General features: G+C 35.9%; 1 protein-coding gene across 11 annotated transcripts in view; it reads right to left on the reverse strand.

Moving 5' to 3' along the window:
- The window catches only part of DLG2 (discs large MAGUK scaffold protein 2), a 2,072,859-nt gene that overhangs the window by 1,747,809 nt on the left and 301,528 nt on the right, over positions 1-23,522 (reverse strand). For all 11 annotated transcript variants that reach the window (XM_019450186.2, XM_019450181.2, XM_019450179.2 and 8 more), the window contains exon 3: positions 9,870-10,015. In XM_019450186.2, the coding sequence (XP_019305731.2) occupies positions 9,870-10,015 (146 nt within the window). The remainder of the gene's footprint in view (positions 1-9,869; positions 10,016-23,522) is intronic.

Here is a 23,522-nt window from a genome sequence, read left to right on the forward strand (position 1 = left end):
GCCCCCATCATATTCTAAAATTAGCACTAAGATCATGTTGATTTACAGAAAAATAAAGTTAAAAATTCTATTCAGTATTATAGTTCTTTAAGAGTCCTCCAGTGCCAGGCACTGTGCTATACACTAAGTGCACAATAGTGCCCTTCTTTGTGAAGCCGTCTACTGGGGGTGACAGATACCTTCTTGGCAAGAAAATATTACTGACATCTTGCAGTCAAAGCCATCTTAATAAACCTTTAAAAAATAAATAAATGTACTAGAACATATATAATCCACAAGAAAGCAGTATCCCAGTGGTGTATCCATTGTCTTAAGTGTTTTTGAAACTTCTGTTTCCAGAGCCAGTGTACCAGCCACATAAGAATATCATCCTTATTGCTTCAGAGGATACTATCCATGACCTCATATGCCAGCTTTGACAAACTAAGGCACACCTGTTTATTCTCTATTCTGGCCTAAATCCTGGGGAGATCCAGCTAACGAATAGAAAAGAAGAAGCATAATGGAACAGGCAAGGAGCCATATGGCCAGACTGAAGGGAACCAGAAGATGTGCTTACAGACTTCTTTCTAGTTCAATAGTTGCTTCTTGAGCCTACCATGTGATAAACACTCTTGTGCATACTGAGGAATCAAAGATAAGGAAGATTTTTGAGTGCTCCACTTAAAGAGTTTATATATCCTTCCAACAGCTTTAAATAAACTCGGCTTGTACAAAGGAAGGGACACAAGGTGAAAATTAAAAAACATAACAAGTCTGTGTACTACATCAACAGAATCTACCCAGGATAATGTCCCTCATTTGAAGGTTTCCCAGTTATAAATTTCATTTTGGTTCCATTTCTCCTTTGGACTCACTCTCCAAACTGTGACCTTGGAAAGCCAATCCCAACAAAACAAGAGCCTCAGTTTCCCTGGCCTGGTACACTGAGACCTCAAAAAAGATACACTCTCCTGCTGTGCTCATCTCCATCTTCAGTGAGACAGACCAGTCAAATCTGTCTCTTCAGCTTATATAATCCATTAAGGAAGAACAATCAGACTCAATTCAGAAGCACACGGACTGAGTTAGTGAGCATTCATGTTCTGATGTTTTGGATATAATTAGATAATCACCATAAGCTGAGGACTTCCTAAACATTGGGAAAATCCACATTACATTAATTCTGTCTTGCCTATCTAGATTTTGATATTCAAAAATCTTATACTCATGTGATTTTTTTCTCACCATTCATCTTTATATCACCATCATCTGTTCAAAAGCCAAGTAAAAGCCCTGATCTAGGGGCACCTGGGTGGCTCAGTCAGTTAAGCATCCAACTTTATTTAGCTCAGGTCATGATCTCACCATTGGTGGGTTAGAGCCTGCATAGGGCTCTCTGCTGTCAGCAAGGAGCCCACTTCAGATCCTCTGTCCCCTTCTCTCTGCCCCTCCCCTGCTCATGCTCTTTCTCAAAAGTAAATAAACATTAAAATAAGTCTTGATCTACATGCATTCAATCAGACAATCTTAGATAACTACTGAGTAAACAGCCTAAAGCTTTGTTTTTGTTTTTAATAAATCAGTTATCTAGTTGATGTATTTGTTGAAAGGATATTAATATAAACCAAAGGCATCACACGCCTTTACATGAATTTACATTTCAGGTAAAATTTTTATCCTTGAGAAAATCTATCTATCTATCTATCTATCTATCTATCTATCTAGCGAGAGTGTGTAAATTGAATCATTTGAATATACAAAAAGCCCATAGAAATGGACAACAAAGAGACATACAACAGAAAAATGAGAAAAGAATATGAATAAATTCACAGAAGAGCAGATTAATATAGCCAACAAACATAAGAAACTCCTCAAATTCACTAATATTCTTATAATTGGAAAGTAAGTTAAAGATGATGGATCACTAGGCCTATTGAACTGGCAAAAATTAAGAACAGCAACACCTACAGCTGGGATTAACATGAAGTAAAATTGTACCAACGTGCATTGTTAGTGAAAATATGAAAGGTGAAATCAGTCTGGCAACAGTTATTCAGATTAAAAGTATGTATACCCTTAGAGCCAATAATATTACCCCTAAGAATCTATCCTGTAGAATAAAAATATCAGTATGTTCAGAAATACATGAAATCATTAGATTGCAGTATTAATAGCAATGAGAGAAAAGTGAAAACAATAAATTTACATTGAAAGGTGAATACTGAATAAACTATGATACACACACACTATGAAATTATGCATCCATTAGAACAATGAATTAAAGGTATACCAGACAACTTGAAAAACATTCATATAATATGAAGATTTTTTGAGAAACAATTACTTTTCAAAATTCTGTATCTACATATTATGTGTACATGGATATGTATAAATTGTATATAGATATACATATAGATACATGTATATGTTTATACATGAATACTCATTTTATGAGTACAGAGGATTAAACACATTAAGTTGTTAAGATAGGGTACCTTGTACATAGGGAGGGTAGAACTAATACAGCATAGGGTGGGGAGTGAGTAACAGGGAAAACATGCAAAAATGGAAAACATAAAAGGAGCACTGACTTTAAAACAAAAAGTGTATATTTGATCATATATGTAAAATTAGGCATATGCATGGGACTATTAAATTGACTAAAAATAATTTCAGAAAATTCAAAAAAAAAAAAAAAGGAATAAGAGCCTAGAAAAAAACATCAGAGAATAGCTAACTAATGCTGGAATGGAAAAAAAGAAAAAAAGAAAGAAAGAAAAGAAAAAGAAAAAAGAAAACATGGTGGTAGATTTCATCATTAAAAAAATTAAAAACACTTTAAATGTCAAAAAACACTATAAGCAGAATTAATAGAAATCAAGAAACAAGAAATGCAATAATTATGACAATAGGATGACATATTTCATACATAAAATGCTCTTACAAAACAGTAAGAATTTTATACCACTTTGAAAAACAAAGAGCATGAAAGAATAACAAAAGAAATAAATAGAGGGAGAAGAAGATGGCAATGGAGTTGAAGTACCCTAGGCTTGTCTCGTCCAATGAACACAACGAGATAACTACCAAATCATCTGAAATACCACAGAAATTGACCCGAAGACTGACAGAACAAACTCCAAAACTAAAGGGAGAGAAGAGGCCACACTGAAGAAGAAGGCAGAGACTTAGACAAAATACCAAGACAGAGGTGGGGGGAGCCTGGGTGGTTCAGTCAATTAAGCATCCAACTTCAGCTCAGTTCATGGTCTCAAGGTTCATAAATTCAAGCCCCACATCAGACTCTGTGCTAACAGCTCAGAGTCTGGAGCCTGCTTCAGATTCTGTGTCTCCCTTGCTCTCTCTGCCCCTCTCCTGCTCACACACTCTCCTTCTCAAAAATAAATAAACATTAAGCATTTTTCTAAAAAAAATACCAAGACAGAGGAATTCATCCCAAATCAATCCCAAATGAACAGCCTAAAGCTATGCCCAGAGATCTAAGTAAAACAGATATAAGTAACATGCCTGATGGAGAATATAAAACAATAATCATAAAGATATTCACTGGGCTTGAGAAAAGAAGATATTATTGAGACCCTTACAGCAGAGATAAAAGAGCTAAATACCCCAGAAATTGGCCTGAAGCCTGACGGAAAAAAAAACACAACTCAAAGGAGAAAAGAGGCCACATTGAAAAAGGTAGGAAGTACAGAGATGTGGTATAGGGGAGAAATGGATCATAAGTGCTGCAGAGGGGAGGAAGCTGTGGTCCTGGAAAAAGGTGAGAGAAAGAGGAGCACACAGGGAAACACAAAAGGAGAATGTTTCCCCAAAGCCATTGGGTTGGAAAACAAAAGGAGATAAATTTCATGAGTTCTTGCAACGAGCTGGGCTTAAAGCCTGGAGTTTGAAAGGTCAGCAAGCTTGGCTAGGATAGAGACCTGAGGGTATGCCCTGCTCATGGAGAGAAGGCAGGCAAACAACAACAGGGGCAGACAGTGTGAAAATAGCAACTGGAAGAATGTCTGGGGCAGAACGTTGCTGGTAGGCACAATTCACAGAGACACCTCTCCAGGAACAGGGGAGCTGGATGGCACCATTTCCCTCCCCAACCACTCAGTATAAACACAGAACAGCACAGCTCCAACACTGGCTTCCTAACTTGCTTCCATCTCCAACACTGGCTTCCCAAATTGCTTACACCAAGCTCCACTGCCCTTTGCTCTGCCAGGACTGCCCTTCTGAGTCAAACTTGCCTCAGTCCCAGTGTGATGGGCCCTTTCCCCAGAAGATCAGCACAAACCCCTGCCCACTCTACATCTTCTAGCCAGAAAGTTCTGCAGGGCCTCATACTGGTGAAGTTGGTGTCAGATCTCATTTCACAAGCAGATGAGAACACACCCACTTAAAAGTAACCACATTAAGGCAAGGGATCAAACACTGCTCATAGAAGGCAAGAAGAGCCTCTACAGATGTCTGGTCTGAAGGACAGAGCAGCCACAACACAGCAGCAGAGCACACACCTGAGAAACCCCACGAAGCACCAAAACCTGGGCACTACAGGACTTCTTCATAAGACCATTACTCTCAAGAGCAGGAGACATAACTGGCTTTTCTAACACAAAGAAAAATGCAGAGACTTAGGCAAAATGCCAAGATGGAGGAATTCATCCCAAATCAAATAATAACATAAGGCAATGTCCAGAGATCTAAGCAAAACAGATATAAGTAGCATGACTGATGCAGAATTTAAAGCAACAACCATAAGGATACTCACTGGGCTTGAGTGAGACTCTTATAAAAGAGATAGGAGTTAAAAAAAAAAAGAATCTATCAGACATGAAAAATGCAATAAATGAGATTGAAAACAAGCTTGATGCAATGAACAGTAAGCTGGAAAAAAGCAGAGGAATGAATTAGCGACCTAGAAGACAATATAATGGAAAATAATGAAGCTGAATCAAAGATAGAATTATGGAACATGAGAATTGACTTAGGGAACTCAAAGACTCCATCAAATGTAATAACATTTGTATTATAGGAGTCCCAGAAGAAAAGAGAAGAAGGGGGGGGTGGAGAATTTATTTTAAGAAAGAATAGCAGAACTCTCCCTAAAACTGGGGAAGGAAAACAGACCTCTAGATCCAGGAGTCACAAATAACTCTCATCAAAGTCACCAAAAGAAGGACAACCCTAAGACATTGTAATGAAATTTGAAAAATATAGTGATAAAGAAAAAAATCTTAAAAGGAGCAAGACAAAAGAAGTCATTAACTTATAAAGGAAAACCCATAAGGATAGCTGAAGATTTCTCAACAGAAACTAGGCAAACTAAAAGGGAGAGAAATGATATATTCAAAGGGCTGAATGGGAAAAATCTGCAGCCAAGAATACTTTATCCAGCAAGCTATCATTGAGAATAGAAGGAGAGATAAAGAGTTTTCCAGACAAACAAAAACTAAAGGAATTCATGACCACTAAACCAGCCCTGCAAGAAATACTAAAGGGGACTCTTTGAGTGCAAAGGAGAGAACAAAAGTGACAAAGATAAGATAGGATCAGAGAAAACCTCCAGAAACTATGAAAAAACAAGTAATAAAATGGCAATAAATACATATCTGTTAATAATTCCTTTGAGTGTAGGGGCACTTGGGTTGCTCAGCCTGTTAAGCATCTGACTATGGCTCATGATCTCATGGTTCATGAGTTTGAGCCCCACATCTGTCTCACTGCTGTCAGTACAGAGCCCGCTTTATATCCTCCGTCTCCTTTCTGCCTGCCCCTCCCCCACTTTCACTCATTCTCTCAAAAATAAATAAATTTTAAAAAATAATTACTTTAAATGTAAATGATTTAAACACTCCAATCAAAAGACATAAGGTGTCAGAATGGATTTTTAAAAAAAGACCCATAAATATGCTACCTACAAGATATTCATTTTAGACCTAAAGACACTTGCAGATTGAAAGTGAAGGGGTGGAGGGGGCGCTTGGGTGGCTCAGTCAGTTAGGCGTCCAACTTCAGCTCAGGCCAGGATCTCAGAGCTCATGAGTTCAAGCCCAGAGTCAGGCTCTGTGCTGACAGCTCTGGGCCTGGAGCCCTGCTTTGGATTCTCTGTCTCCCTCGCTCTCTGCCCCTCCCCCATTCCTTCAAAAATAAACATTAAAAATTTTTTTTAAAAAAGAAAGTGAGGGGGTGGAAAAACATTTATCATTCAAATGGATGCCAAAAGAAACTCAGAATAGCAATACTTGTATCAGACAACCTAGACTTTAATACTAAGACTGGAAAAGAGGCAGAAAAGGGCATGATGTTAATCATAAAGGGGACAATCCAAAAAGCAGGCATAACAATTGTAAATATTTATGCACCCAAAACAGAACAATCCAAATGTATAAAACAATTAATAACAAACAAAAAGGAACTAATTGGTAATAACACAATAATAGTAGGGGACTTTAACACCTCACATACCTCAATGGGCAGATCTAAACAGAGAATCAACAAGGAAATGATGACTTTCAATGACACACTGGACTGGATGTACTTAACAGATATATTCAGAACATTTCCTCCTAAAATAGCAGAACATACCTTCTTTCCAAGTGCACATGGAACATTCTCCAAAATAGATCACCTATTACATCACAGATCAGGCCTCAATAAATACAAAAAGGTCAATTTCATACCATGCATCCTCTGACCACAATGCTATGAAATTAGAAGTCAAACTCAAGAAAAAATTTGGGAAGACCACAACTATATGGAGGTTAAATAACATGCCACTAAAGAATTACTGAGTCAACCAGGAAATTTAAAAATACATGGAAACAAATGAAAATGAATATACACGGGCCAAAATCTTTGGAATGTAGCAAAAGTGGTTCTAAGAGGTAATTTTACAGCAATACATGTCTACCTCAAGAAGTAAGAAAAATCTCAAACAACCTAACCTTATACCTAAAGGAGCTAGAAAAAGGAAAACAAACAAAGCCTAAAGCCAGCAGAAAAAGGGAAATAAAAAAGATTGGAACAGAAATAAAATGATATAGAAACTAAAAGAAACAATAGGACAGACTGATGAAACCAGGAGCTGATTCTTTGAAAAAAATTAATAAAATTGATAAAGCTCTAGCCAGGCTTATCAAAAAGAAAAGAGAAAGGACCCATATAAATAAAACCACAAATGAGAGAAGAGAAATAACAACCAATACCACAGAAATACAAACAATTTTAAGAGAATATTATGAAAAACTATATGCCAACAAATTGGACAACCTGGAAGAAATGGATAAATTCCTAGAAACATAAACTACCAAAACTGAAAAAGGAGAAAATAGAAAACTTGAACAGACTGATAACCAGCAAAGAAATTGAATCAGTAATCAAAAATCTCCCAAAACACAATGGCTTCATAGGTGAGTTCCACCAAACATTAAAGAAGAGTTAACATCTTTTTTCTCAAACTATTCCAAAAAATAGAAATGGAAAGAAAACTTCCAAATTCATTCTATGAGGCCATCATTACCCTGATACCAAAGTCAGACAAAGACTCCACTAAAAAAGAGAACTACAGACCAGTATCCCTGATGAACACGAATGCAAAAATTCTCAACAAGATACTAGTAAATCAAATCCATCGGTACATTAAAAGAATCATTCACCACAATCAAGTAGGATTTATTTTTGAGCTGCAAGTGTGGTTCAATATTCACAAATCATATCAATCAATGTGATACACCACATTAATAAAAGAAAGGATAAGAACCCTATCTATTGAGAACCCTCTCAACAGATGCAGAAAAAGCACTGGACAAAATACAACATCCATTCATAATAGAAACCCTCATCAAAGCAGAGCAAGAACATAAGAAAGGTTATATATGAACAATTCACAGCCAATATCCTCAGGGGGGAAAAACTGAGAGCTTTTCCTCCATGATCAGGAACAAGGCAGGGATATGCACTCTCACCAATGTTATTTAACACAGTACTGGGAGTCCTAGCCTCAGCAATCAGACAACACAAAAAAATAAAAGGAATCCAAAACTGCAAGGAATTCACCAGTTACAGATGACACAATATTCTATATAGAAAACTCAGAAGACTCCACCAAAAAATTGCTAGAACTGGTAAATGAATTCAGTAAATGAATTTGCAGGATACAAAATCAATGTACAGAAATCTGTTGCATTTCTACAAAACAATAATGAAGCAGGAGAAAGAGGAATTAAGGCATCAGTCCCATTTACAACTGCATCAAAAACAATAAGATACCTAGGAATAAACCTAACCAAAGAGATGAAAGACCTGTATCCTGAACACTATAAAACACTGATGAAAGAAATTGAAGATGATGCAACGAAATAGAAAACATAGGTAGATATGCCTTTTCAAATACTGCTGGTAGTATCTTTCTGCAAAGCACTTTGACAATTTGTATCAAAAGCATTACAAATGTCAATGTCCTTGAACTCAGTAGTTTCATTAATAAAATTAACCCCAGTGAAATCATCCGAAAAGACTCAATGGTTTATATATACAGATGTCTATTATAGCATTATTCATAGCAGAAAACTGGAGATGGCCTAAATGTGGAATGGAGAATTATTTAAATAAATGCCAAAAGACGGAATATTTTTGTAGCCATTAAATATTTAATGTAGCCAAAAATATTTAATGACATGATATGGGCAAATATTAGTATAGCATTAAATCTAAAAGTCATGAAAAAATACTCTATATTCTGGTGTACCAATTTTTGAACATATATTTGTACATAAAAAAAGACTAAAAAAGTGAAAATAATGTTATGTATTGAAATTGAGATTTTTTAATGCTTTTAGTATTTTATAAACTTCATATAGTTGGTATCAATTAACACATTATTGTTAATTAACACATATTGTTAACATTTTCTTCAAGTAATTAACTAAGGCAATCTTAGTCTTTTCTGATTTCAAATCAATTTTGAGCAGGATAAAAAGTATATCACAGGCCTCAGTTAATAATCCAAAGATTCAGCAAAGTGCCATTGATTAGCACTAGGATTCCATGTACCTTCCAAGTCAGCTTCACTATACCAGTCTTGACAGATTGTGTGTTTGGGTGTGTGTGTGTGTGTGTGTGTGTGTGTGTGTGTGTGTAGTACTACCTGCTTTCCAAGTACTGAATGCCACTTAAAAATATCATTGATCTGCCCCTGCTTCCATATTAATCTTCTGTTATGAACCTGAGACATTCCTCGAATTGCCTTACTCTTGGTAAGTGTTAATTCTAACAGTAGTCTCCAAACATTTGATCTCATAACCCTATCTATAAAAATCATTTGAACATACAACTCTACTAGCCTTATATTTATTTTTAAATGTATATGTATTACTGTTAATATACTATATAATATAAATTATTCAAAAATTTAAAAAAAGAACATGATAAAAAATATAAATGGAAGTTCTAGTATTTTGTCCCTAAACCTTAATGGATCATTTTAAAACTCCTAAAGATATAGGGCCCTGCTATGGAGATCACAGCCATAGACCACACTTTCTACTCCCACTACCCATTTTATTGCCACACTGCGTCTAGAGCCATGTTGTGAAATTCCAGAATGCCTTAAACTTGAGTTAATTCAAACTATCACAATATGCATAACAGAGCTCACTTGTACTATGGAAGAATCATGTCCTTCCTATGCCCTATTTTCTCTTGGCAAAATCTGGATTTTTATATATAAAACACTGCATACAGTATAGTACAACTATGTTTATATTATTGTTGTTGTCATCTTTTGATAATGATTACTACTACTATGACTGTGACCACTTTACAGGTATAAGTAAGTGATAATATTCTTTAGTTCTTTTAGATGTTTCAGTATATACCTCTCCAGATTTTTGAAGGTTTTCATGGCATGGAGCAAGAAGGGATGCCTTCTCCCATTTCTGTGCAACTTGATTGGCTTCTTCTATCTTCTGATCACAACTTTTTTGAGAATTTAGCAATGTCAACTCATAAAATTCTTGAATATCTGTGAAAATATTTAAGGAAAGGATCAAATGTCATGTACCATCACAAAAATTGCTTCTGCATATATGTATATATGAAAAAATTTGCTAATTAAAAGAACTACATACACATGATCCCAAAGAACAATAACAAAAATAAGGAAATCATGAAAACTGCATTTTTATCTGCATGAGAATTCTTATAGGAGCTATATTCATAATTGCAAAAGCTGGAAGCAACCAAGATGACTTTCAATGAATAGATAAAATATAGTAAATTCATATTCAATGATAAGGAGGAATGAGGTATAAAGTTAAGAAAAACATAGAAGATTCTTAAATGCTAAGTTTAAAAAGCCAGTCTGAAAAGGCTACCTATTGTTTGAGTTAACTTATATAATATTTTAGAAAAAGCAAAAGTAAAGAGACAGTAAAATGATCAGTGGTCACTAGAGGTTCTGCGAGTGGGGAGGAGGATTAAATAGATAAAGCACAGGGTGATGAAAATATTCTGTAATGATACTGCAGTAGTGGACACCTAACAAGAAGCATTTGTCAAAGTCCATAGAACATTACAGCACAGAGAGTAAACCTTAATGTATGCAAATTTTTAAAAATAATTTTGGAGGTCAGGGAATCCCAAAATGAAACACAGATTAAGACAAAAGAATCTAACTGTATTACAAATGTATGAAACAACCTCCCTGAAGGCAGTAGGAGAAAAAGGTGTCCTACAAATGAGTAGAAACTGTAAAACCAAAGACAAAGGAATTATTACAAAAGAACCCTCTCTATTTTCTAGTTGGCAAATTTGTTTCCCATGGAATAGTACAAGTTAGGAACTTTGGAACCACTGTATATATATACTAGAATTGAACAGTTAAATGGATGGAGGATGGTGGGAACCAGGTTTCTCACTATTGGAGTAGGGGGTTACAGACAAGTAGGTGGAGACAGGTGGGGAGTAGGGTACTAGAATGATCTATATGATTTTGGATTAGATTGGAAACATCAGTATAAACTCTTTTTTAGCTTAATATGGGTACAAATGAATACATATAGAAATATTTACAGATATGTATGTACAAAGGTTAGTACACACACAGATGTTTTCTTAATCAATATGCTGAAAGGACCTAGAATTAATGAAACCCCAGTAAGAATAAGCACAATTAATATCCAGACTTTGGCCTCTATATAGCATTCTCCGTTATATAGAATATGTATATCAAAGAATAATGAATAAATAAAGTAGTATTGGATTAGAATTGAGGCTATGTGTATAAATTCAAAATTTTTAAAAGGAATGGAAGGAAGGAAGGAAAAAAGAGGAAGGAAGAAGGAGGACAAAGGAAGAAAGAGGAGGAAGGGTAAAAGGGAGAAAAGGAGTGAGACAGATACAGAAAACTATGATTGGAAATAAAAATGATTATGTATCTATATGTTTCCTAGTTCTATTATACATTTGTAGGCTGAGAGGGCATAGTGGGAAAAACAATCCAAGAGCAAGTACACCTAGGTCCCAGATCTTGGTTTCAGTAAAGAAATCAGGGCTTCTTAAGTTAAAAACTCAATTGATGGGTTAAACAGCAGATTAAATAAAGTAGAACTGGAAAATATTCCCAAAGAAATTACCCAGAATTCAACATAAGAGAAGATGAAATAGAATATATGAAATTATAATTTGAATGTATAAAGAATGGATAAGAAAGCCAAGTATTTTTCTAATAGATATCTTTGAGGAGAAAATAGGATAAATAACAAATCCTAGTTAAAGAGACGATAGATATAAAATTTCTAGAACTTATGAAAATATGAATTCACAGATACTGAAAGTAAGAACTTACACAAAAGAGAATAAACAAAAGCTATGTACATACCATAATAAAATTGCAGAATACCAAAGACAATGCAAGGATCTTAAAATCAGTCAGAGAAAAAAGACTAATCAGACTTCTCAAAAGCAATAATGGAAGCCAGACAACAGTAGAATAAAAACTTAAAATTTTTTAGAGAAAATAAATATGAGCATAGAATTATGTTCCTTTGCAAATCATATATCTGATTTAAAAAAAAACAAACAAACTTTGGGGCACCTGGGTTGCTCAGTCGGTTGAGCGTCTGACTTTGGTTCAGGTCATGATCTCACAGTTTGTAGGTTTGGGCCCCGCATCAGGCTCTGTGCTGACCACTTGCTCAGAGCCTGGAGCCTGCTTCAGATTCTGTGTCTCCTCTCTCTGCCCCTTCCCCGCTCATGCTTTGTCTCACTCTGTTTCTCAAAAATACATAAATGTAAAAAAAAAAATTTAAAAAAACACTTATTTCTAGAGCATGTAAAGAATGCTCAAAACAATAAGACACCAAACAATCCAATAGAAAAATGACCAAAATATTTGGACAGGCACTTCACTAAAGAAAATAATAGATGGCAAAAAAAAAAACCCACATGGAAAGATATTCAACATCATTGGTCACTAGGGAAATGAAAAATCAAAACCACAATGAGATACCACTAGTTATTTATTAGAATGGCTAAATTAAAAACACTGATCATACCAAGGATTGATGGGGATGTGAAGGAACTGGAACTCTCATGACACTGATACTGAAAATGAAAAATGTTATAACCACTTTGAAAAACAGTTTTTCAGTTTCTTAAAAAGTTAAGCATACAACTACTGTATGATCCAACCATTCATGTTCTAGGTATTATCTAAGAGAAAGGAACACATATATGTCCCTATGAAAAGTCAAATCTGGAAACAACCCAAATGTTTGTCAATAGACGAATGAATAAACACATTGTGGAATATCCATACAGTAAAATACTATTCAGCAATAAAAAGTAACAAACTATTGATACACACAACATAGATAAATCTCAAAATAATCAAGTGAAAAAAGTCAGACAAAAGTGAGTGCATGTTTTATACCAGTTAAAAAAATTCTAGAAAATACAAATTCTATACTGACAGAAAAAAAAAATTCAGTGGTGCCTAGGAATGGGGGTTGGGGTGAAGGCTGGCAGGAAGAGGTGAGTGGGAAGGATTATCAAGGGACAAGAGGAAACTTTAAGCAGCAATGTATATGTTTACTATCTTGATTGCGCTAATAGTTGCACTAAAATATACATATTTCAAAACATATTAAACCATGCACTCCACATGTGTAGTTTATTATGTATCAATTACATTTCAATAAAGAAAGTGAAAAAGACAAGATATGAATTTAGAGGAGACATTTTCATCACACATAGGCAAAGGAACAGTATCTACATATGCAAAGCCCAACAAATCAAAAAGGAAAAGACATATAAGTGAAAAGGAAGAAAAATGGGTCAAAAGTATGAACAGGCATTTCACAGTGAAGGAAATGTACATCACTGATAAAAATAAAAAGATATAGGGGCACTTGGGTTGCTCTTCAGTTAACCGCCCAACTTCAGCTCAGGTCATGATCTCATGTTTCAAAAGTTCAAGCCTCATGTCAGGCTCTGTGCTGACAGCTAAGACCCTGGAGCCTGCTTCAGATTCTGTGTCTCCCTCTCTCTCTGCCTCTCCCCCGCTTGCGCTCTCTTTCTCTCTCAAAAATAACTAAACATTTAAAATATTAATAAAAAAGAAAAAGATATGGATCAATAGCAACTTTTATTTATTCCTGATGAGTGGAATTGCTATAACCACTTAAGAAAATAATCTTGTCTTATCTTGTAAAATTGAACATTTATTTCTGCTATAATCTAGCATTTCTACTCCCCAGTACACATCTTAAATGAACTCTTGCACATATGCACCAGGAAACAAACCAAAATTTTCATAGTAGCAGAGATCATAATAGCAAAAAATTATGAATCAGTCCAATGTCCATCAAAAGGAAAATGAATAAATGTGGCATATTCTCAAAATAGAATTTATGCAGTAGTGAAAATGAATAAATTCCAGTTATCATGAAATTACATGAATAAATCTTGAAAACAATGCTCAATGATGAAAGCAAGTCTCAGCATAAAAATATTTTTGTAAAGTTCACAAACACACAAAACTAAACTATATATGTATTTTTAGGCATAGATATATACATATGTGAAGAAATATTTAGACCAAAACAAAGAAGCACATGAAAAGATATAATTACCTCAGGAGAAGGGGTGGGCAAGAAAATGGGGTGAGGGAGGAACACAGGTAGATGCAAATAGCAATGGTCAAGTTCTAGATTTGGGTTGTGATTCCAGAAATGCTTATTGTTTTATTATTCTGCATATATTATCTATAAATCACACATATTCTCTTGTATGTATTATATATTTTTTAAATAACAAAAATTTTAAGTGTTTCATAAATAGCAAGATTTACATAGAAAACTTAAAAATACTCAAATTTTACACCGAGGTACAACTTTATTTTGCCACTGGCAATAAAGTAACTGTGAAGTCAGTTTGGAAAATGTGTAAGAACAAAAGATAAAAAGAACAAATAATATTAAAAATTTCATGAAACCACAAAAGACCCAAAATAGCCAAAGGTATTGTGAGGAAGAATAATAGCTGTGGGTCTCACAATCTCAAATTTCAAGATATATTACAACACTATAGTAATCAAAACAGTATGGCACTGGCACAAAACTAGACACAGACTAATAGAATAGGATAGAGAAACTAAAAATAAATCCACACTTATATGGTCAATTAATCTATGACAAAGGAAACAAGAACATACAATGAACGTCTCTTCAACCACTGGTGTTGGGAAAACTGGACAGTTACATGAAAAGAATGGAAATGGACCACTTTTTTACACCATACACAAAATAAACCCAAAATGGATTAAAGACCTAATTATAAGACCTGAAACCATAAAACTCCTAAAAGAAAACATAGGCAGTAATCTCTTGGACACTGGCCTTAGCAACATATTTATGGATAGGTCTCCATCAGGAAAAGTGAACAAAAGCAACATAAACTATTGCAACTACCAAAATGAAAAGGTTTTGCATAACAAAGGAATCCATCAACAAAATGAAAAGGCAACCTACTGAATGAGAGAAGATATTTGCAAACAATATACCCAACAAAGGATTAATATCCAAAATATATTTAAAAATATAACAACACCAAAAAATTCCAATTAAAAAAATGGGCAGAAAACATGAACAGACATTTCTCCAGAGAAGATGTACAGATAACCAACAGACACATGAAAAGATCCTCAACATCACTCATCATCAGAGAAATGCAAATCCAAACCATAAGATATCATCTCACACCAATTCAAATGTCTACTAATGAAAGAAAGAAAAAGAAAGAAAGAAAGAAAGAAAGAAAGAAAGAAAGAAAAGAAAGAAAGGAAGGAAGGAAGAAAAAGAAAGAAAGAAAGAAAGAAAGAAAGAAAGAAAGAAAGAAAGAAAGAAAGAAAGAAAGAAAAACAAAACAAAAAACAAGTGGCTCAGTTGGATGAGTGCCCAACTCTTGATTTTGACTCAGGTCATGATCCCAGGGTCGTGGGATAAAGCTTCATGTTGGACTTTGCACTGAACATGGAATCTGCTTGAAGTTTCTCTCTCTCTTTCTTTCCTCTCTCTCTCTCCCCACCCCCTTCTCTCCCACTCATGCACTCTCTCTAAAATAAAAAAATAAAAATAAAAATGGGGGCACCTGGGTAGTTCAGTCAGTTAAACACCTGACTCTGGATTTTGGCTCAGGTCATGATCTCATAGTTCATGAGTTTGAGCCTTGCATGGGGCTCTGCACTGTCAGTGCAGAGCCCACTTGGGATTCTCTGTCTCCCTCTCTCTATGCCCCTCCCCTGCTTGCAAACTCATTCTCTCTCTCCCTCTCTCAAAATAAGGAAAGTTAATTTTTTGATAAAATAAAATAAAAATTTAAAAAAACTAGTGTTTGGTGAGCACATGGATCAAAAGGAACCCTTGTGCACTATTGGTGGGAATATAAATTGATGCAACCACTGTGGGAAGAGTATGGGGGTTTCTCAAAAAATTAAAAATAGAAGTACCGTATGATCCAGTAATTCCACTCCTGGGTATTTATCCAAACACAACAAAAACACTAATTTGAAAATACATACACATCCTTGTGTTCATTGCAGAATTGTTTACAATAGCCAAGGTATGAAAGTAACTTGAGTGTCCATCAATAGATGAATGGATAAAGAAGATGTGGTATAATACACAATAGGATATTACTCAGCCATAAATAAGAATGTATTGTGCCATTTGCAATAACATGGATGGACGTAGAGGGTATTATGCAAAGTAAAATAAGTCAGACAGAGAAAAACAAATACCATATGATTTCACTTATATGTGGAATCAAAAACAAACAAACAAAAACAGAAACAAACTGATAAGTATAGAGAACAAACTGGTGGTTGCCAGAATGGTGGGTGATGGGGTGGGGGGGGGGAATGAACAAAATAGGTGAAGGGGATTAAGACATACAAATTTCCAGTTATAAAATAAATGTTTCAGAGATAAAAAGTACAGCATAGGGAATATAGTCGATAATATTATAATAATGTTATACTGTTATATAGTGAGAGATGGTGACTATACTTACTGTGGTGAGCACTGAGTAATAGAGAAATGTACAGAATTGTTACAACACTATGTTGAGCATATAGCAACACTATAGCTGAGCAAAATATGTCAACTACACTTCAATAATAAATATAAAAATAAAAGGAAGATAAAAGTCATACAGACATAAATCCTTCTCAGATATTTGAATATAGTAAGGGATGATAGGGTACTAATTGGGTTGACAAAAGTCAGAAGAATAAGGAATAAAAAAAAAGTGGAATTCGGGGCACCTGGGTGGCTCAGTCAGTTAAGCAGCTGACTTCGGCTCATGTCATGATCTCGTGGTTCCTGAGTTCGACCCCTGCATCTGGCTCTGTGCTGACAGCTCAGAGCCTGGAGCCTATTTCAGATTCTGAGTCTCCCCCTCTCTCTCTGCCCCTCCCCTGCTCATGCTCTCTCTCTGTCTCTCAATAATAAGTAGACATTAAGAAAATTAAAAAAAAAAAAGTGGAATCCAAAGACATTACCTGGTCTCAAGTATTAATTAAACATAAAAGAAAAAAGAATCCCTGTAAATATTTCTGAAGCTGTATATTCTCTAACGAATAATGACTTGTAAAAACAATTTTTTTCAAATTTCAAGATGCTTTTTCTTTGCATTGATGTTAAGGATGTAAACACTGTTTGTAAGCAGCATTTACAAGTTGCCAAATTTTGAAGTATTAGGTGTATAAATTATCCAGAAATGGAAGTATATTCATCATATTTATGTTAAAGATACATACCAACAAGATATACTTTGAAACATAACAGATAGCAGTGACTTAATCATACTTAGGAAAACGCTATGGACAGTACTTTCATGTTAAATTTGAAAATATTAATTAACTTATGATCTCTAAGCCTGATAATATGTTCATAGTCTATTTCATCCTTTGTCTACTTAGCATTCCTACCTAATCAACCACTAGAAAGGAAAAAGGTAACTTCACTTAAGTCAAAGATTATTTAAATTTGAAGGCAATTCTACAACCAATGTCATTTTTTACTCTTGCTTAGTCAGCTGTATTTTTTTAAGGCCTGATCTATATTTGTTTGGCACTTTCCAAGCGTATCTTTTTTTTTTTTTTTAATTTTTTTTTTTAACGTTTATTTATTTTTGAGACAGAGAGAGACAGAGCATGAACGGGGGAGGGTCAGAGAGGGGGAGACACAGAATCTGAAACAGGCTCCAGGCTCTGAGCTGTCAGCACAGAGCCCGACGCGGGGCTCGAACTCACGGACCTGCGAGATCATGACCTGAGCGAAGTCGGCCGCTCAACCGACTGAGCCACCCAGGCGCCCCCCAATCATATCTTTTTGATAGGATCCTCTCCTATCCCTACCACCACTTCTGGTCACTTCTGGTCCACCCCAGGGCCAGAGTTAAGGCACTCACTATCTCTTGCTCACACTTCCTTAGGCCTGGATGCCCTTTCCCACACATGGAAATCCTACTTCTCCTTCAATGCCCACTCCCACTACTATATGTGTTTTAAAAAGAATATTCGAGGGGCGCCTGGGTGGCCCAGTCGGTTCAGCATCCGACTTCGGCTCAGGTCATGATCTCACGGGTTTGTGGGTTTCAGCCCTGCACCGGGCTCTGTGCTGACAGCTCAGAGCCTGGAGCCTGTTTCAGATTCTGTGTCTCCCTCTCTCTCTGACCCTCCCCCACTCGCGCTCTGTCCCTCTCTGTCTCAAAAATAAATAAACATTAAAAAAAAAGAATATTTGAAGTCGGAGATCTGAATATGCAATGTCTTCAGCACAGAAACCATTCTTACTAAAATGGAGTTCAATTGAGTGGGATGTGGATAAGAGTACAAACACCAAGCAGCTACCATCAAAAAGGAAAAATGCTGGTTTGGGGAGTTGTGGCAGCAGGTGGACAATGCTGCTTCTCTCCTCCCATTCCCACAATGTATTGCTTAGATCCTTTTAATAGTTATCATTCTACCTTGTATTACAAGTAGTTGTTCACCCACCTGTTCTCAATTCAACATTTCAATTCAGTAAGTCATTTTTAAATTCCAGGTAAGGCCTTTAGTAGTAAAGATGATGTCCTAGCCAATCATGTTACTGTCTACTATCTAGCCTCATTCTTTACATTTGGTAAGCACACAATGAATGCTTGCTAATTTTAGTTTATTTGCATCCCCTCTCTATTGAAATCTCAAATAAAATAAAAACCATAGAATAAAGGCAAATCTCCTCACACTAAGGACCGCAGAAAACCTGCATATTCTTTAGATCATGTTTCTATGTGACTTAACCAATTTGATTACAACTGCTAGCACTTTTTATTTTGCAAAATTCTCCCACAAATAAAAAAGTTTTGCCACCTCTGAGGAAAGAGTCAAATTCCTCAAATTCTTGAAGGCATACGCATTTTGACCTCACAATTGTTTTTTGAAATAGCTTATAAATTATTGCCAAATTTACAGGTAAGCGTTCTCGAACTCTAATGTATACATGAATTTGAATCATCTAGGGATCTTGTTAAATTCAAATTATGATTAAAGGTCAGGAGTCAGGCCTGGACCTCTGTATTTCTAAAAAGCTCCCAGGTGATCCACCAACTTATGATCCACCAGTAACACTAGACCTAAGAAATAGCACCTATGGAATTAGAACCCAAGGTTTCATACTCTTATTTCAAATATCCTTGCTGAATTCTTAAAATACTCATCTTCTTCAGAGTTGGGGTGGGGGTGAGGAGGGTACAGAAGGATGGAGGAAAATCTCATTAAGAGGATCCAATTGTCAAGAGAAGAACTCTGCCCATTGATTGAAAAATGATAATAATAATAATAATAATAATAAATACTCAGTAAATATTATTGACTAAACTGATTCAGATTCAACTAGCTAGAAACTCAATTAAAAGGTACTATATTTCAGGGGCATCTGGGTAGCTCAGTTGGTTGAGTGTCTGTCTTCAGCTCAGGTCATGATCTCATGGTCTGTGGGTGCAAGCCCCAGGTCAGGCTCTGTGCTGAAAGCTCAGAGCCTGGAGCCTGTTTGGATTCTGTGTCTCCCTCTTTTTCTGCCCCTCCCCCACTTTCACTCTGTCTCTCTCTCTCTCTCTCAAAAATAAATAAACATTAATTTTTTTTAAATAAAAGGAGCTATATTTCAGTACTTTGACTTTAAGACACATTAAAACAAACAAACAAAATCAAGTTCTAGGTGATATCTGAAACAGTCTCTACTTGGTCTAATCTCTCTCTTTTTTTTCAACCTAATAAGATGATGATTCTGTAACATTAGGTCTTCAAATGTCAAATAGCATGATCAAGGGCATCCACTAAAAATAGGATTGTCTGTTTAAGCACACCCTTAAAAGCTCATATACTTAAGATATTTCATCTCTGTCCAAGCACAGACATTCCAACATGGCATATTTATTTCAATGATGTTGCTATATCCTCAGAAGACCCTTAGAGCTCCTCTTTGAGAAGTGCCTTCAAGCATCTGAAGAATTTATTTTGAATATTCTCATTCTCAGAAGTGGCAAGTCTTTTTTCATATAAGGAAGATTTGGGGATTTTTTGGAAATGACCAAAATTCATTGGACAAATTGTGACTATGGTAAGTGATGGAGAATGGATTTCCTTACATGACTTGAATTAAATCATGAAAATATGACTCTTAAATCATGAAACTTTTTTCTTGTATGACTCACACATTGCTCTGCAATTATCTACTTAACTAGAGTAAAACAAAAAAGTAACCAGAATGCAGAATGTTTAACATATTTGCATACTTTCTTATCTATTAGCTCACATGCTGGAATAAGAGTGACTAGGGAAAAGCTCTTTTTGCTTCCTCCCATCCCAGTTTTCATTCTGTGAGGTATAGTATTGATGGGGACAATTGTAGCCACCTCTACCCCTGCCAAGCAAAAACCTCCTTGGAGCCTGTTATTAATGTTGGTTAGTTTCTGTGATTGGTACATGTGGCCATAACTCCCCAAAGCTGTTTAATCCCAGGAATTCACTGAAATCAGCTGAGGATTCTTGCCTTACACCCTCAATAAAAGATGGTAATCTTTGTAAGATGTGCCTTCTTTTAAAATATATGCCTTATGCTTCTTCTAGCATCTCTTGTTCCCTGTAGGGTTTCCATATCACATACGTGATAATTAATTCAGCTGAACAGTATAACACAGTTGATCTTGCTATATTTAAAGATGTTACAGAGTGCAGTCTTGGTGTTCCATTAGTCTTTCCTGAATACTTGGTTCTGTTTGGAGAGCCAGATAAATGCTCACATGCAATTTCCTTATGTTGCACCCAGACACCTTACTTTCTCTCCTGAAAAAAAAAAAAAAAATTATCTTTGCCCTGGTCCATTTGAGTCCAAGACTACTAGACAATGAAGTGCAAAAACAATTCCCAGGGCACTTGGGTGGCTCAGTCGATTAAGCGTCTGACTTCAGCTCAGGTCATGATCTCACAGCTCGTGAGTTTCAGCCCAGCATCATGCTCTGTGCTGACAATTCAGAGCCTAGCCAGACTCTGTCTCCATCTCTCTCTTCCCTTCCCCCACTTGTTCCCTCTCTCTCTCTCTCAAAAATAAATAAACATTAAAAAAAAAAACAAAACAGCATTCCCAGTAAAGGCTTTATCACTGTAGCAAGTGTCCTAATCTTAGGCCTGCAGCCAGAGAAGATTCTTTAAGGATATTACCCAGGACTAGAAGAATGGAGTTGAATATGAGAAGTAGGCTAAAATGTGGATGAAAAGAAAATATAAGTTAAATTTCACAGCCAAGAATAGAGAGTGGAAGCAAGGTCAGTGGTAGGCACAAATCAAGTACCAAGATAGGGAACAAAAGAGACTAAACCAAAACAGGGATAAGTGTGAAACCCAGAGTCCAGAGACTAACACATAATCAATCAAAATAGCTACTGAAAAGGCAAGATAAGAGAATGAAGGAAAGCTTACACACAAAGGTTCCAGCAAATTTGCACAATGTTCTGATATGATTGTGCTTTTTCTATGCCTAGACAAAGCACACACAGAAAGGAAGGAAGTTAGGAAGGAAGGAAGGAAGGGAGGAAGAAAAGGAGGGATGAGGGAGGCAATCTTGTTTTCAAAATATTAAATAGGGCAGGACTTTTTGGAGAAAGGTTCACTTGAATGTTAGAGCAGGAAAATTATAAGATGAACCAGGGACATTCTTTTGCACCAGAATGTAAGGAAGTAATGAAAAATTACGGGATCATAGTAAAGGACACACAAGTCACTTTAAAGTCACTTCACAGACTTTAAAGGGGCTCCTACAGACCAAATCTGGAACAATCTGAGCATTAAAATAACTTAATAATAGTGGCAGATTATAACCTATTGAAAAAAATAAGAATCCATGAATACATCTGGAAGGAAGGAAAGAACGAAAGAACGAAAGAAAGACAGAAAGAAAGAACGAAAGAAAGACAGACAGAAAGAAAGAAAGAAAGAAAGAAAGAAACAGAAAGAAAAAGAGAAAGCTCTTCCTTACAGTAGAACCCCAGCTAATAAATACGGGAGAAATGATAGAATTAGAAAATCATTAATGGACACTGCAAGCAGTAGGTAAAAATTTGACAAGGAACATAATGTTACATAGTCTAATAGTATCTCTCCACATATTAAACTGACACCTCCCATTATCATGCACCAAGATCAACACGGCATCATTTCTGTGATACTCCTTCCAAAAATGAATGAACTGAATCTAACCATAAGGAAACATCTGATAAAACCAAAGTAGGATGTGCTACAAATACCTGGCCTATAATCTAATAAAATGTCAAGATCAATAAAAGAAAGGCTCTGGGCTAGACTAGTCTAGAGGAAGAGAATTCACTAATGACTTAAGATTATATTCTGATGGCTAGAGTGTTCTGTGACTATAATTCTTGTAGTCAGTCTCTAGAAGGACAGTCACCTTGCTATTCTAGCAAAGTTTAATTTTAAGCCTACCAAACTAAAGATCAGACTTCACAGACTGGTGCCCCCATGAAGAGAGTGACTCCTTGTAGGACACATCTGGGCAGTCTGCTAGCCTCCCAGGCCACACTCACTTTCGCCATTGGCTGCCTCTTCAGTCGTTACCCCTGATTCTATTCCAATTAGAAAATAAACACAACATCCTCCTCCACATGGTTTATTAAGGCACTACGTATCACTGTGTTACCTTACCTCCAAAGCAATGTTTTTATTTTAAAAATAAAAAAGAAAAGAAAGGTGGATGAAGTATTGCAGATTAAAGGGATCCAAAGAGGCACAGCAATTAAATGTAATGTGTGATCCTGGATAGATCCTGGACTGGGAAAATAGAGCTGTAAAAGATATTTTGGAGACAACCAATGAAATTGAATATGTACTGTGCATAAGATAATAGCATTATATCAATGTTAACTTTCCTGATTTTGATAACTGTGCTATATGTAAGAGAATATGCTTGTTTTTAGGAAGTATACATGGAAGTATTTAGTGATAAAGGGGACTAATATCCCCAACTCACATTCAAAGTGTTTATTGGTAATATGTACATACATGTGTATGTGTGTGTGTGTGTGTGTGTATCTGTGTATATGTAAACAGAAAGAAAAAGACACACATATAGAGAAAATGATAAACAGGGAAAAATGTAAACAATTGGTGAAATCTGGATAAAGTAAGTATATAGGAGCTCTCTGTTAGTACAGAGATTTGAAACTACCTCAAAGTAGAACATTTTTAAAAATGGTAAGGCAACTAGGATATATTGTGGATAAGCATGGAATTGAGAAATATCCAATAACATAAATTAAAAAAAATCAGAGGCGGCACACACCAGTCTGACTGTGGCCCCAGCGGTGGGCTGGGGGCAGACATCAGGTCGGACTGCAGCCCCGCCCACCAACTCCAGTTATACACCACAGCACAGGGGAAGTGCCCTGCAGGTCCTCACCACTCCAGGAACTAT

The sequence above is a fragment of the Panthera pardus genome, unplaced genomic scaffold (genome assembly GCF_024362965.1).
Source record: "Panthera pardus isolate Hobbes unplaced genomic scaffold, ASM2436296v1 HiC_scaffold_12, whole genome shotgun sequence".
NCBI lineage: Eukaryota > Metazoa > Chordata > Mammalia > Carnivora > Felidae > Panthera > Panthera pardus.